At 42.4% G+C, this 16,955-nt stretch overlaps 1 protein-coding gene across 1 annotated transcript in view; it reads right to left on the reverse strand.

Annotated features, from left to right (window-relative positions):
- RSPO2 (R-spondin 2) overlaps nt 1-12,711 on the reverse strand; it is a 164,784-nt gene extending 152,073 nt beyond the window's left edge. Inside the window, exon 1 of the mRNA XM_058698840.1 lies at nt 12,605-12,711. Coding sequence (XP_058554823.1) covers nt 12,605-12,698 — 94 coding nt within the window. The 5' untranslated portion in view covers nt 12,699-12,711. The remainder of the gene's footprint in view (nt 1-12,604) is intronic.
- Nucleotides 12,712-16,955: the final 4,244 nt, after the last annotated feature.

The raw sequence follows: 16,955 nt of genomic DNA on the forward strand, positions 1-16,955 counted from the left end.
TGTCAAATATAATTCAGTAAGAAACATTTGATGATGTACCTGCATTTCCCTACCTTCCCAAAAGTATTTTTAGAGGCAATTATGCTTTTGTAAAGTGCAAGCTATTATTAATGAATTTTTGTCAAACACTTATTTATCACCCAGTCTCATAAACCTATTAAAGAAAGCAAAATATTTATTATGGCATAAACTCATGCTGGCTATAGCTGCATTGAAAATCTAGCTTTCTAGGGGGCGTCTGGGTAGGCTCTGTCGGTTAAGCATCTGACTTCAGCTCAGGTCATGATCTCACGGTTTGTGAGTTTGAGCCCCACATTGGGCTCTGTGCTGACAGCTCACAGAGCCTGGAGCCTGCTTCAGATTCTGTGTCTCCCCCTCTCTCTGTCCCTCCCATGCTCATGCTCTATCTCTGTCTCTTGATAATAAACATTAAAAAAAAGAAATCTAGCTTTCTTAAAATGAAGCATTCTAGAAATTGACATCAGGGTCATGTCAGAATTGAGAAATAGACCCTTTCTTTTTTTAGGAATTCAGATTAAGCTTCAGTATCTATAGTATTGCAGTATTGTTTATTACAAACATTTCAAATGATGACTCAGAGGCATGATGCAGAACCTAATGAAGTAATTTTGCTTAGTATCCGATTTAGAAAGCTAAGCATCTTATAATTGGAGTCCATAGTTGTCAACAAGAATTTCTATTTAAGTACCTAGTAGATGCCAGATGCATTACAGATGTGTTTGTCATGGCTCTTGCGGTATGAATGGTCCTTAGAGGTCTCTCCACACTCAGTACAGTCACCAACTTTACAACACTCTTAAGAAATACCCTTTGTTGGGGCGCCTGGGTGGCGCAGTCGGTTAAGCGTCCGACTTCAGCCAGGTCACGATCTCGCGGTCCGTGAGTTCGAGCCCCGCGTCAGGCTCTGGGCTGATGGCTCGGAGCCTGGAGCCTGTTTCCGATTCTGTGTCTCCCTCTCTCTCTGCCCCTCCCCCGTTCATGCTCTGTCTCTCTCTGTCCCAAAAATAAATTAAAAAAACGTTGGAAAAAAAATTAAAAAAAAAAAAAAAGAAATACCCTTTGTTAATAAAAAGAGAAATACCTGTTGTTGTTAGAAAAAGGCAATTTCCAGCGATTTAGATTTTCAAGAAAGAGGCTCTTTCATTAATGCGTAATTTCCTAAACACAGCTGGAATCTTCCTAGGAGCTTCCTTCATTTTTTTTTTCCTAACTCCAAAAGTTAGGATACATCACATCATTTTTCCACATAACAGGCCACAAGTCTTGGAAAGGAGTGATCTTGTCCCTGCCTCTTTCTTCTCCTCTCTAGGTCCAGGCTCTGCCATGTCTTCCAAACTTTCCCTCAGAATTCAACAAGAGGATTACTTGAAGCTTGCCAAAGCTTTTACAATAGTTATTATTCTCTTGAGTCTCTTTCAAATCAAAATCATGTTGATCACCCATAGCGGCTGCAAAGGACTAATTTTTATTTCTGCATAAGGGAACAATTACATTGCACCAAATTCATAATTTTGGACAACTTTCAAGGGAGAACTTCCCAGCCCTAGATCAATTTGCAGAGTAGTATTATTTAAAGGAGAGACAAAGAAATCATTCATGATTGACAGGATTCAGTCAAGAATCACCTCAGCCACTGTATGACTTACTGATGACCAGAAGTTGCACAAACAGCTTCCCCTAACTCCACAATAAACCAACCCCAACCCACTAATCATGCTCCTGGGAACCACATCTGTCCACTATCAAACAATACTGGAGTTTTAAAATTACTTAGTCACCTAATTTTAACAAAGTTTCTCTACTATACTCACCTGAAGGAAGGACAGTGACCACAGGTATCTTTCACCAGTAGAAGGAATGCTATGAATACAACAGCCCTAATTTCACTCAAAGAATTACAGATTCCAGATCCTTAAATAGAAAAATTTAAGGTAATTTTCTCAATTTACCCAACATACAGCTGTTCTCTGCCACTTCTTATCTACTTAGGAGAGCCCAGAACACCCAAGAGTTCCTCACAACTTCCCTATGAACCTGACCCTTAAACACACATACATAAACACTTCCAAAGACAAAGAACCTCTAAAAAACAAAACAAGACTCAAGCATCAAAAATTAGAATTTTTCAGAAGTATTCTTCTACCTACAAGAACGACCTCGAATGCATGACAAGTTAAAGATCAGAATTGCCTTAGTTTATATTAAGGATGGTAATCTTGGAGCCCCAGGTGCAGTTCTCAATCCACTGGGCTGCCAAAGGTTTTTCATTCAGTGCAGAGTCTCCAAAGACCAATGATGGTAGTGGAAGAGAGCAACAAATACCATAGTTACCCCCAAAAGACTAAGGAGGGGTCATAGTTACCCCAAAAGTCTCTGGTGGGGGAGGTACAACGGGCACAGGATCTATCACTTTGGGGATATTAACCCCACTATGACTCAACTAAACTGAAACCTGGTCTTGGAAAAAAAAAGGTGTGATAAATACGCAAAGTCATAATGCTGATCTAGCAAATCCCTCAACATTAAAAGCCAGCTTTTATCTACAAGAAGGAGGTATTAGAACACAGCATGTAAGGTGAACAATGAGGGGCCAGAGGATTTTTAGATCCTGTCAGACTTTATTACATGAAGAAAGAGAACCTTTAACAAAACATTGGATTTTCAAAATAAAGATTGGACAATTTTCAGTATTCTCAAAAAGCAAAATTGTGAGATTCATTAAAAGCCATGTATGTTCTCCATAAAGATTCAAGATTTTGGCAGACAATTAATTGGCAAGTGTTTGTTTGGAGTTGGTTTTGGACAACTCCAAATTTTACCAGTTACTTGAATTTTCAGGCATGCACTCTATGGAAAACATTATTCTAAAACTCATGTTTTTAAAGTGACTGTAGAAGCTGGAAACCACCTCTAAGTTGACACCATCTTTGTCTCACAGATCTTAAAACTAGGAGGTTGATTACGTTTGCCTTTTGGTGAGGTCTTATCAAAAAGGATTAGGGACCCAAACCAGAAATGCTCCAGTAAAGCTGAACCCTCTATTCCTTTTTCCCCCGCTCCCTTTCTGTATGAATATCAAGATGATCACAGCATCAATCTTACTGGAGAAAGCACAGCAGTTTTCCCACCTGAGCCTGCAGGACGAAGCAAGTAAGCACACATCCTACCGAACTTCAGAGAACAAAGCACAGGAAAAGAATGCAAAGTGTGCCCTCTATCGATCACTGAGTTTTAACCGCTGAGTGGCTGGTCGGCAAGTTGTATCCAGCAATAGGGGAGACACTAAAGCCACCGTCGTAGAAAAATATAAAATCCACTGAGCCAGCAAACACCTAACAGAAGCCCACTTGACCTCATTGGAAGTGTGTTTGCCTGGTTTTGACCAATCTGTGAGCCAGCAGCAGAATATGTAAGAATCACTTCAATGCCAGCCTATGTCATCAGCTAGAAAATTGCAAGAGCAATTTCTAAAAACTCTATATTACCATTTTATTAATGAAGTAAAATTAGACCATATGAGAAGAGGGTTTTAACAAAACCTCTTATTCTGTGTATTTCACACTTCCACAAACTTTTTAGAAGAATGGAGAGAATTAAACATCCATTCTCTTTGAGTAAGGGATCATTAGCCAAGTAATTATTTATGGGGATAAATCTTGAGATAGTGCCTCTGATGTGCCTTCATATTGTGAAATATACATATGGCAAATGACTGGAAACCCATACCTGGAAAATAAAATTTTAGACAAAGGTATATATCAACTTGAAACAACCACTTAGCATCATGTTAATTAAGAAGGTCTACCTTTTATTACTTTAACCAGTGCTTCTTTAACCTATTGAAGGAAACAGATCAACCATGGCCACATTGAGACTCCAGTGAAAGCTTTAGCTCCTCTCTACACCCTAAAAAGAAAGGTTTTGCTCCTAATTTTCAGGGGACTCACAAAAACCCCAGTCCCATCTCTTGACCCCAAGTTAGGAAAGCCTGCTCAAAAGAAGTGTGCTAAGTATTTGGGTGCCTGGGTGGCTCAGTCAGTTAAGCATCCCACTTCATCCCAGGTCATGATCTCACGGTTCATGGGTTTGAGCCCCATGTCAGGCTCTGTGCTGACAGCTCAGAGCCTGGAGCCTGATTCAGATTCTGTGTCTCCCTCTCTCTGTGCCCCTCACCAGCTCATGTTCTGTCTCTGACTCAAAAATAAACATTAAAAATAATAATAAAGAGAGGTGCTAAGTAAGCTAAACTCTCTAAATGCTCTTAACAGCCTTCAAGTGATGAAAATTGAAAAGTTTTAAATACATTTTAAAGGTCTTCTCCAAGCAACTAGATGAGAAGGAAAACTACCTGTAATTACTCTACATTTTAAGAGTAAAAGAATATTTAATAGTCTTTCTCTAACCTTGGTTGGTTATTCTGATTATGATGGTTTAACATATATGTGAGTACACATAAAATACATGAATACATCTACAAATACACACACTGACATACCCATCTGCATGGGCACACACCTACAGACACACATATTTATTCTGGCTACTGGAGTACAAGACATAACAGGGTTCCAAAAATACACATACAAAAAACAAAGTATAATAAAAACATTTAGCACCACAAGTATGAAAAAAAAGATTTTTTAAAATCAGATCACACTTATGGTCCTACACTTCAGTTAACTCACCTATCCAGCCTTCAGTTACTTAATATTAGTTACTTTATTTGCAGAATTAGGAGTTGTAGGAAGTTCTGAGGCTTCATAAAAGTCTGTAGTTCAAAAGACTTTTGAATGGGTTCAAAGGTGATTTTTTTTAAATAGTGTTTATGTCGGACATGTATTGTGTACAGAAGAGCCACGAATTCAGGAGGACTCAATTCTAGTTCTCTCTTCCACTTAACCATTAGTTTTTTAAATCGCATTTCAGTAAGCAGTTTACTTTCCAGTTATGCTAAATTGATCTCACCTGCTCCAAATAGTGAATGGTCAATGCTCTCCTGGAAGGCATTATGCAAAAACAACCTATGGGGTCTATTGACACCTACAAATGAACTTGTTCTCTCTCTCTCTCTCTCCCCACCCCGCCTCTCTCTCACACACACACACCTGTGTCTCTCATAGGTGTGTCTACATGGGTTGATTATACTCAAGTCAGAAGACAAGAATGCGGATTGAATGTTTTTCCTGCACTTTGTAGGTTATTAATATAATTGCCTTTTAGGAAAAGAAATACTGCTTTCTTTTATTTTCCCCTAAATGATTATTCATATGGGAAGAGTGTTTTGGGATGAACAATTATTGGTTGACCCTCAATCTAGAAAAAAATCTTTTAAAATATGTATATTATCCTCACCCCAGGATTTCCCCTTCGCTGGCCCAAACTCCTCTGCCACGTGGGATATCTATCATTCGAATAATAAACAGGTATACAGATATACAAACAGTAACTAGTGTGCTCTATGAAATTTGAAAATTATCAGAAGAGACTTCAGAGTGAGGGCTGGACTGGGGAGGCTTTTATGTATCAACGTTTTTTTGTCTTTAAATGAAGAAGAGCAAATAATGAGATTATGCCTATTATCTAATGATTCATTCAAACTTCAACTATGTGCAAATAACTTAGAGTTTTTTTAAAAAAACTTCAAGTTACCAAAATTATTTCAAGGGCAGACAAAATCTTTTAGTCAAGGACTTTTTGTTCAGCCACAGCTTGTGGAGAAGCACTCTGTTAAGGCCTGCTTTGGGCATATGGAGATGAATCTCCCCAAGCTCCTCCCTAGAGGAGTTTGAAATGTGGTTAGGGTAAGACATTTTGCCTAAGGAGTAATAAGAGCATGCTTGAAGAGGAGCACAGAGAGCCGAGAAAGCTAGGAGGGAATAAGATTCTGACTTCAGAAAAAGGGCAGAAAATTCCAGTGGGCTTCATAGAGGCAGTGACTTCAGCTGGGCACCACCAGATGCTCAACAACTTAAAAACCTCAAAACACATAGTATGCTTGGAAATGGAGTAATCTGGGAAAGCTTAAGCTTGTGGCACTTCCAGGGTGGTGGAAAGTTGGAAACGGGCTGTGGTTAAATGGTGAGGAAAGCCTTGAATGCAGTGTGAAAGAGGCTGGCACTTGCTCTGCTGTCAGTACGGAGACCTCGATGTTTGGGGGTTTATTAACAGAAATAACATGATCAGATCTGTGGTTGAGAAAAATTCAACATGGCAGCCTCATGAAGGATGGAGTGAAGTAGTAGATGCTGGGAGATAAGGAGTCCTCAAGGGTGTGAGCTAGGAAGTATCTTTGGGAATAGAAAGGATGGGGTGGATATAAACATTTCTGAGGTACATGCACTAGACCCAATGAACTGATATAAGAGGCACTAGGGAGGGCAAAGACTGCAGTGAGGCTTCCAGCCTCGACACACAAACCTCATGAACAGAATAAGAAACATAGGCAGAGAAAACATTTGGGAGAGGGCACAGAAGAGGAGAGGAGTTGTCGAGCTTGTGTGTGCATGGAACGGCCTATCTATCCATACATGAGGGTGCATGGATTATCTATCCATATGGCAGTAGTTGGGAAGTGAGAGGGGAATATACTCTGAAGTAAAGAATATTTATATTTGTTTTTAAGTCAGAGCTGGAGTTGAAGGACTTGACATGGAAATAACAGTTGAAGATACGGGGATGGATAAAATCCCCTCAAGGGAAAGAATAAAGGAAAATAAACACTGGTGTACACCTACTCTGAATGAGGGGACCAAAGAAGAGAAGTGGGTAAACTACAGGAGGCAAAACTAGAGTGTGAAGTCACCGGTCAAAGGAAGAGCCCTTCTTTGGAAAGGAGGGATTTCTCCAGAGAAATGAGTCAAAGAGGCCTGTAGGGATGTTGGCGGCATTGCAATGAGGTGAATAGAAGTACGGAGGACCATTAAGAAAACCTTTTCAATAAAATGGTGGATTGTGACTGATTGAAGGGTGAATGAAATAAAACCAGATTGTAACTGATTGAAGGGTGAATGAAACAGGACTATTAACAAGGGAATACAAGGGAATGAAGGGAAGGGTACAAGTGAGAAAAAGAAGAGATTGTAGGGGTGCCTGGGTGGCTCAGTCGGTTAAGCATCTGACTTCGGCTCAGGTCATGATCTCTCGGTCCGTGAGTTCGAGCCCCATGTTGGATTCTGTGCTGATGGCTCAGAGCCTGGACCCTGCCTCAGATTCTGTGTCTCCCTCTCTCTGGCCCTCCCCTGTTCATGCTCTGTCTCTGTCTCAAAAATAAACAAACATTAAAAAAATTTTTTTTAAAAAAGAAGAGATTGTAAAGCAAGGGAAAGAAGGAAATTAAAAATTTTAAGTTTGGAGGAAAGCAGCATGCTTGAAAAGATGACTGGCATGGGCGGGTCCTAGAAGAGAGAAGAATGGGGGAGGGGCAGGCCTTGGAAAGAATAAAAGCACACTCTCCTTACTCATTCTCTCTCCTCCACTCCCATCCTGGTCCCGTCATTCAGTCTGAGAAAGAGAATAACTGGGAAAGAAGAGTGAAAATCCTTTTTAGTTCTGAAGACCCGATCTCCATTGTCATCCCACCCCAATCTCTTTCTCTACACACCCATGAAAACACATACACCTATACGTGTATATATCCTTTCCTTAGCACATATACAATTATATGCATTATATGTGCTCTTCAGCATTAATTAGCACTTTCCATATTTCATAAATTCTCATAATTAGCATCTTCCATATTTACTCAAGCTAAAATTATGAAAATGTGTAAATATCGACATGCAACAGTGTACCTAATGACCAATCCTTGATTGTTGCAGATAATGGGAAAAAGTGATCATGACATTTTGGGGGCAAAAAAGGGGGGAAATTTAAAACTATTTTCATCCCAGAGCTTATCATCCCCTTTTAGCATAGTGGTTATCATGTGTTTTATCAAATGATTTGACTGTCATTTATTTCCTACACTTAGGAGGGGTAAGGGTGCTGATCCCCAGGGGAGTAAAAAGGTTTAAAAGGCAATCAGTTGGAAGGAATGAAGTAAAATGTATCTTGGATGATCCAAAAACTGGCCAGTTCATCTCTGAATAAGTCAAGAGGTGGTTTTACATTAAGGAATTAGAAGCGTCATTTCCAACTTGTGATTTCTACAAATATTGGCTTCTACCCAAGCTGGACTTATAAGCAGATAAAGAAAGCCAGAATTAAATGGAGGCCTGGGGGGAACATCACCTATTCTGAATCGCTTCCAAATTTCAGTAGCATAACAAAATGTTGGTTGAGACACAGCCGATTTTTAACCTCTGTGCACTGGTAAGATACTAGCCAGAAAAACTCAGAATTATGCTAGAAGAACAAAACAGCCCATTAACAAAAGAGAAGTAAAGAAAGAACATATTTATATGCAAAGTTAAACATCACAGGATATTTTCTGAAATACTCTGGAACCTTAAAAAGCTAATATACAAAACATTTTAAATCTTCTTCATTTAAGTGTAGGTAAATCTATGTCCCAAGTGCCATTTGTATTTTTGAAAGAATACCAAAAGAAATAAGCTAGCATTAAAAGTACTTGTAAAACCAAGTATCTCCAATCTCTTCATCAAGTTTTTATGTAGCCCTATAACATAGAAGAGAAATGTTTTTCACCAACCTCGATTACCAGAAACATACCACACTATTTGTGATAAACACTTCCGTTTCATAGAGGAAGCCAAATCTAATCTTAGGGAAAATGAGAGGTTATGGGAGGGAGAAGCTGGGGCTTTAGTATGGAAAAGGCTAGGCAGGAAACACTTGTCTCACTCTGCCCCCTACCAACCAACCACCAGGAACACCAACTACATATCCAGGAGTCTTGCTGCTTTTAAAGAGTTGTATCAAAAAGTTTTCACAAATCACTGATTAAAATGTAAAGAGAATGAAGGAGATAGATAATTAAGTCACTGCATTCCAACCTCAAGAAAGCTCGGAAACCGCAATAAAGTTATAATTTGTCTATCCACCTTTCGGTAAGTCAGCCTGAAATGTGGCTTACGACCATTTCAAAGAATGAGACACATCAACACAATTTACCATATAAATAAATCATAAGTGGTTCCAAGGCAGATACAGGCAGTGGGGCTAATAGTAGCTAATAATGACTATACTTTTGAACAAGAGGGTGGGGTGAGGGGGCCAAGGAGTTACAACGTTACCATGTAGACAAAACATGAGTTGTCTATCAGCTTTTCAAAATGTTGGCATGGGTCTCCTCTCTACACGATATTCATTCTCTATTGTGTTTGGGCCTAATTAAAAATTATTGTTACCAGGCCCTATGAGTGATTATCAAATACATTTTTATTTTAGGATTTTTTTTTCTAAAGAAGAGGAAGAAAGACTGTAGGTACTGTGGTTTATGGTGATCTCTCCCACATACTAGGTTTGGCCAAAAGTAGGAAGGTTGACATTCTATTCTCTCAGTCCTCTGGCTAGATTTTGAAATAGAACATACAGTTAAATGATATATCTGCTCTCTATTCCAAACTGGATGCAATTGATTTTAACTGACTAAATTATCTAGTCTCTGCCAAGAATTTTATTTCATTAAGAAAATGATATTATAGAGCATCTGAGATCATAGAGCAGACTAAACATAATGCCAAAGGAGTTCTGAGAGTGCTCCACAGTGAAGGTTTGATTATTTGCAGATGGAATATGGAAGAAAAAATAAAAGCATCAGCTCGCAGGCATCAGTCTAACCAATCCCGGGATCTCGGCTGCCTGCACAGTAGCACAAAGCCAAAAAAATAACTGATCTTCTAAGCCACAACACTTCTTTATTTGGGGGGGGGCAGGAGGGGGAGAGAAGGTACTAATCACTTTTCTCCCTAGAAAGTAATATTTAACTGCCACTACCCAAAACAAAGGGAAAAGGGGAAATGTTGGTACACAATAGGCTCTAGCGTGTCAACTGTCACTACTGACATGATTTGGCTAGTGGTCAGGCATTCACCAAAGAACTAATTTAAATCAATCTCCTTTGGGAAAGCCAATTGTTTGGTAGGCACAACAATTGGTGTAGAATCAATCAGTGGACATGAGATCAATTAAAACCAGCTTAAGTTTGTGAAGAGGGACAATTCACACAACCTGAGTTAGATCTCTATTCATCTCAATACACTCACAATGCAATCCCTAAGCTTTCTTGCAAAGCAGAAAAGCTACTATCACCCTGTGCTGTCTAGCCAGGCCTTCAAGTAGTTCCACTTTTAATTAAAAACACAGTACACCCTTTGTTGGCACAAATAGTGTGGTCACTTTTAAAACCCGTAGTTATTTTAGCCAGAAACTTGGAATTTGGGAAGGGACATCTGTTAAGAAAAGGCCGGGGGGGGGGGGGTGGAGGGGGGTGGGGAGGAGTGGCAAACTTTGATATTTTTCCTTTACAACCTTACCAATTTACACGTACTTGAAAGCAGTTGAATTTTATTAAATTGAAAGGTTGGTTTGGTAAAAGTCACTATTGCACGCTTTAGAATTGGGTTTCTAAGTGTCAGCACTTGGGGACATGGAAGGTAATTGCTATGAGATTTTGCCAAGCAGCTTTGAAATGAATAGGTTTTGCCTCAGATACCTAAGGCGGCACAGGGCCAAGTTAAGAGACGCCACGGCCGGGAAACTCATGCAATACCACTTCTGGCCGCAGGGGTGCTGTAATGTCCTCCATCCAGCATCGCCGTGTTAAGTTCTACTAAAACGTTATGTTAGCATCTTCCTCCCTCGGCCACAATGAGACAGGCAGTGTGGATCAGAAAGACCTCGCGGGATTAGTAAGTCACCTAACGAACAACCTGGCATGTGCGTCTTAGGAATTTCTATATTTGCACAAACTTAAAGCACCTCAGTTTTTTTCCGACCAAGTAGACTGCATCGTGTGCTGGTAGGTGGGGAGACAGTCTCTCCAAACACACTTGACCACAGTGTAACCAAAAATTGCCAGATCTGCGAATAATACCTGAAAAGAAAATAGCAGGTGGAGGGAGGAGGCAGTGGGGAGGGGAGATGGAGGAGGAGATGGAAAAGGACTTTTTCAGGACGAACATCAATATTAAACTTTCATGGCTTCTGGGAAGAAATTTCTCCCTAGCATTTTTATGCGCAATGGTTTCTGAAAATAAGCATTTTCCAAATGCCAGAAATGGGAAAAAGAGAAGGGGTGGCCTTTTTAAAAACCACAGATCCGTAGCGTCAACTGGAGAGCGGAGGTTATTGAAATCGCACACCACCAGTTACCCCGAGCTCTGCCCTTGGGCCCGCCAATCTCCAGCTTAATAACGTCCTAAAAAGCTATGAAAAATTAGGGCGTGAAGAGCGCTCTCCAAAATCTGGGTGCAGGACCAGAGATTCTATTAAATGGGTTCTAGACAAATCACATCACAAGTCGAGTGCGACGTTTAGATCCCGGGGTGCGAGGGCGGGCGGGGGTTCGAAATTTGTTAACTTCAAGACAAATCCTAACTGTGCCAAAGTCCAAATTGCTAGTCGAAGACAGTTCTAAGGGGCTGCTATGCACCGTCCATGCGCGGGTAATACACTGACTCTGTGTGTGTGTGTGTGTGTGTGTGTGTGTGTGTTGAGGCTGTGTTTAAATCCCCCAGATGACTTGTGTCTAGCAGCCCTTCCCCTAAAATGCAGCTGGATTAGCTGCAGCCACAGCAGGACTCAGACAGAAATGGGCGCACAGTAAATCTGCCTGAAAGCTAGCTCTCCGAAATCTTTCTGGAGGCCTTCCCTCGCCTTCCCTGCAGCGCACACAAGCGATGGAGATTAAGGGAGAGGTTAAAAAGCCCCAAGTGAATTTCATTGAGAACATAAACGGCTACTTTTGCGGGGAGTATCATGGAGAGAGCAAAGTCAGCCCTGTCCCCAAAACATCAATGCCCCCACCCCGAAACCCTGCGTACAAGTTGCTGCTCGATGCAAAAAGTTCAATAAACCATCCCATCTAGTCTTAGGTTCCAGAAATAGAGGTCAATTATTCCCTTTCCCTGTAAGTCTAGGTCCTCCACCTCGACTTGGTACCCCTCCTCAGCTTGCGCTCGCTCACTCGACCGCCCACACACACACACACACACTACTAGGCGGTGTTCAAAGCGATCTGGGGCGCACGTGGGTGAGGAATGTAGAGACAGATGAGCTGCACGGGAGATGGGTAAGAGAACCAAAAAGAAATGAAGACAGAGAAGCAGAAGAACAAGAAAAACTGGATGCCCGATAAGAAAGGAGAGCGAAAGAGCAGAGTTGAGGAGTAGAAGCGTGGCAACGAACCGGCTACGGACCGCACCACTTAGCCCTGAGCGCCCTCGGGGCTCCCCCGGCTCTCCGCACCTCTCTCTCCCGCTCGCGGTGCCTACTGAGAACGGAAAAGACTGCGTTCCGCCGAGTTCAGGGGCCAACAAAGTGCGGAGCGGTGGCGCGCGAGAGCGAGGTAGAGGGCACTGTCTGCCCAGCTGAGCCCCGGGAGCCCCCGCCTGAGTGCCGCGACCCGCCTCCGCCTCGATCCCACCCGGCTCCCACGCACCTCGGGCAGAGTAGGACCCACCTCGCTTACTGCGTCTCCATCGATTGCCTTGGCAGTGGCTGTAATCCATACAATTCAGGATGATGAGGGCAAAGGAGAAGAGGCGAAACTGCATCTGGGCGGTCGGGCGGGGGACAGGCGCCTCTCAAAGTCGGGGAACTGGAGAGCTCATCCAAGTAGCCGGCGCCCACCGCGCTGCTGGGGAAGATGCAAAGGGTGAGTGGCCACTAGCCCGGGGACCGCACTGGTCAGTTCTGCGCGGTCAGCATCTCTCAAGCCTTGAACCTGAGAGACGAGGAGGAGACGTGGAGTGGAGAGCGCCCCGGGAAGACAACCGCCTCTTCGCGCGCCCCAATTTAAGAAGGGGAGGGAGGGGGACGCGAACCTACCGCCAGGCACGAGCTGCGGGGCAGTTTAACCCCGAGCGCACAGCTGCCGGCGATTTGGTGGGGAGGGTGATTTACAATCAGTGAATTCGCAACGTCTGCGGAGCTACAGGCTCCGACCCAGGGGAAAGGGCGTCGGGAGGCTGCTCCCGGGAAAGGAAAGAGCTCCGCGGGAGCAGGGTGTAAAGAGCCCCCGCTGGCCTTTGGGTCCCTCGGTGGGGGTAAGCAAGCGCCTTGGCCGCGGTGGCCGGACGCGGGTCGCCTACCGCGGCACTTACGTCTCGGACGGTGCGGCTTGCCTAGGCGCGGCGCTCCATCCCGGGCTGGGGAAGCGAGGCGCCTCGCTAGCACGTGGGCTGGGGAAAAGTTTGCCGGGAGCCGCCGGGAGCGCCCGGCAGCTCCGGGATTCCGGCGGACGCCGCGGGCTCGCAGTGCGCCCACGGTCCGCTGGGCTGGCGGCGCTAGCCGGAGCGCGGCGGGGCGGGCGCGTCCGCAGCCTCGGGGATGCTGCGTCCCCGCCGGTGAGTGCGGCGCTCGGGCGACCGGCACGACCGCTCTCTTTCTGGGTCCCTATCCAACTGGGCGGTTTCCTAGGCTCTACTCCACAGCCACTTCACGTCAGGGATTTCTCCCTTTCCAAGCTGTGGGAGACAGAACGCTCCCGCGAGGCCGAAGGGATGTGGCGAGCGCACTTTCCGACGGAGATGCAGCCGGGCTGAGGCTCGGGATGCTTCTATAAGTAGGTGGTGCTGTGGTCCAAGGCATCTGTGTCAGGCTGCCTCGGAGTTCCTGGGTCCTAAAGCCAGAAACTCTCGGGTTTCCCTGTGGTCCTAAAGAGCGCTGACAGCCTCCAGCGAGCCCAACCCGAGGCAAATCCCCTCCGGGCTTTCCTGGAGTGCTTGGCTAAACTGAGGAGTGGCTAGGATGGGGGCGCCCCCTTACCTCGCTGCGCCGGGGAGCCTAGCTGTCTTCACCCCCAAGGCGTCTTTTTCGGGTGCTCGGGGGTCGTTTCCAACCTCTGCCCTGACCTTCCTGCAGGAGCATCTGACGGACTGACGGCTTCTCCTAAACCGTCCTTCCTGAGCTACCGGCCAGGACTGCTGATTCTGACCCGCTGGGTTTGAACTTGAGCCGCATCCCGAAAGCTACCCCATCTCTGCCACTTTTTAATTTACGTCTTCCTTTGTTTTATAGGACGATCTGTTAGCAGGCTGAAATTAAAACGTGCCTTCAGTGTACGGAGTGAAAGGGGTATTTCCAACAGCTTTTGCTTATCCCCAGAAGTGTTATTTCTTGACTTTGTTTCTTCTCCACAAAAACTTTAAAAACTTGTAGTCCTTTGCTTGCAGTACTCAAGAAATTGGGACCTTGTTTCTTTAAAGGAAAGTTCACTTTCCACTCAAGTATTTCTTAGTCATAATCCTCCTCTCTCCCTCCAGCCTCAAAGACTCCTGATTTAAACATCTAGTGCCTTAGGTTTGGAGAATACACTTGATGCTACTGATTTCATTCTGATGAAATCTTCGGTCCTGCCTTCATTGCTGTAGGAATGAATGTATTTACTCCTTAGGCCAAAGATAAGATTTTTTTTTTTTACTGCTAACCGCGGCAGTATGAACGTTTGTAGATATGACCATATGCTAGAATTTTGTACCGCTTAAATTTCCTTTTCTATGCCTCAGTTTCAGGAGATGTTCAGAAATTTAGAAACTTGAGACAATCTTGTAGAAACAATAAGACTATTAGAAGAGTCCTGTTTATTAACGATTCCATTATTGCCTATCCATAACTTTTTTTTACAGACATCACTATTACATAACAACATTTATGCGCTAAGAACTTCAGTGTTATTTCCTTTATGCATGCCTGAGAACATCCAAGTAAATCCGAGTTGAGGTCACTGGTCCCATTTCCTAGATAAGAAAATTCAGCCCCTGAGACTGGCCCGCAGGGCACAAATAGAGTTGACAAAACACATGCAGGAACAGTGGATCTGTTTCTCAGCTTTCAGTCTTTGATTTTTATCACAGAATTGGAAGCGATTGGAAACATTTAGGCTAAGGGAGTGGCCCAGCATTTAGCATGATGGCTTGATATTCCAGTAGATATTCCTCCACCATCATAGATATCACACACCAAATTTATTGCACTTCTAAAGAAGTTAAATGCATAGGAGAATAAAGACTTCTCTAAGTTCCCTGCCTTTTTATACAGCTTTGAGACCCATTCAAGATCCGTGGTTATCATTATCTTCCAAAATATTTAAGGGCAAACAGCACAAAACCAAGTAGATCTAACTCCACCATTAACCACCTAGGTCACATTTGGCAATTTGCTTGATCTTAGCTTCCTTGGCAGTATTCTTAGGAAACAGAATAAGATCTCTTTCATCTCTGCCATATTCTGGTTCACAATTTTCTATTTCCATCAAGAAGTTTGTTTCTATAGGGTCTAACCAGTATGAGGACAGACTCATCATTGGTCTGTCTCTGCTTTTTTAAAGGATACCACTGAACCTCAAAAATCAGTCACATTTATTTTGGGGGGTACTTAGAGTCTCACACTTAATCGCTTTGGGGCTACTCTGTTGATAATGCAGACTTTTTTCTTCTTTGCCATTCACTGAATATTTTTCCTGATTTCAAGAACCCAGGAATGTTCTTGCTACTAAAAAATACAACCCTAGCAGATCCTAAACTATCATTAACTTTAATCCCATATTTCTGCTTCCTTTCATTTCTAAACTCTGAATGTGTTGTTGTTGAGCCTCACAGCTCAGTTTCTCCATCTTGGAGACTCAATGGACTTTTTCTTCAAGCTGAGTTTAGATGGTGGTTTCATTAAACTAGCTTTATAAATAGATGTGTGCCTGGTGTCTGTTTACAGAGAAACATACTGGTGAGATTGACTTCATACCACTCATTGGCGATAGAGAAGGTCAAGTGAGGGAATGATACTATGGATGGAAGGCAAATTGTGTACTTTACTTTTGTCACTTGTAATTCATTGATATAGCTAAAATTCAATCCTCAATAAAGAAGATACCATGAATGGGTTCTCCCTTAGCAAGCCAATTCTCCTCCTCAGAGACAACCAGTTATTTGTGTATAACTCTCCAGATTTTGAGTATACTTCCAGAGATACATTGTGCTTATCAAGAAAATGGGTGTATGTGTATGTACACATACTATATGTACTATATTCTTCCCCCTTTTATGCAACTAGTAGAATACTATATTCACTGATCTGCACCTCGATTTTTTTTCATGTGTCTTAAAGTTCATTTGGTATCAGCTCATAAAAAACTTTCTTGTTCTTTTTATATAATCACAGATCATTTCATTGCATGGTTGTATTTAGCCAGCTCCCTACCAATAACATTTAGATCATCTTCGTCTTTTTCTGTTATAAGCAATGTTTCCATTAGCCTTTTCATGGTTCATTTTACCATTGCATTATAAATTCCTAAAAGCAGAAAAGTTGGATCAAACAGTTGGATATGTGTGTATGTGTGCATTCTTAAAATTACTTCCCACAGAGGTTCTATCAAATTGCAATGCATAAAAGTGTCCATCTCCTTGTATACTGGCCAACATGTTCTGATCTTTGACACTCCTGGGCAAACAAGGGTACCAGTAGTTTCCATTTTTATTTCTTTTAAGTAATATTATATGTTTTTAATATGCTCAAACTATTTCATTTTCCTTTTTCATGAATTATCCAAAGATTTCATTTACCTTGTTTTCTATGTTCTTGGTCATTTAGGTCATTTATTTTTTCTTTGTAGAATCTATCTATCTATCTATTCACACACATAATATGTGTATATATATGTATATACATACATATATACATATATACATATGTGTATATGTACATATATACATACATATATACATATGTACATATATGTACATATACACATATGTGTATGTATATACACGCATATATAATATCTTGATTTTTGTTGCAAATATTTTCTCAAG

This window comes from Neofelis nebulosa, chromosome 14, assembly GCF_028018385.1.
Source record: "Neofelis nebulosa isolate mNeoNeb1 chromosome 14, mNeoNeb1.pri, whole genome shotgun sequence".
In the NCBI taxonomy this organism is placed as follows: domain Eukaryota; kingdom Metazoa; phylum Chordata; class Mammalia; order Carnivora; family Felidae; genus Neofelis; species Neofelis nebulosa.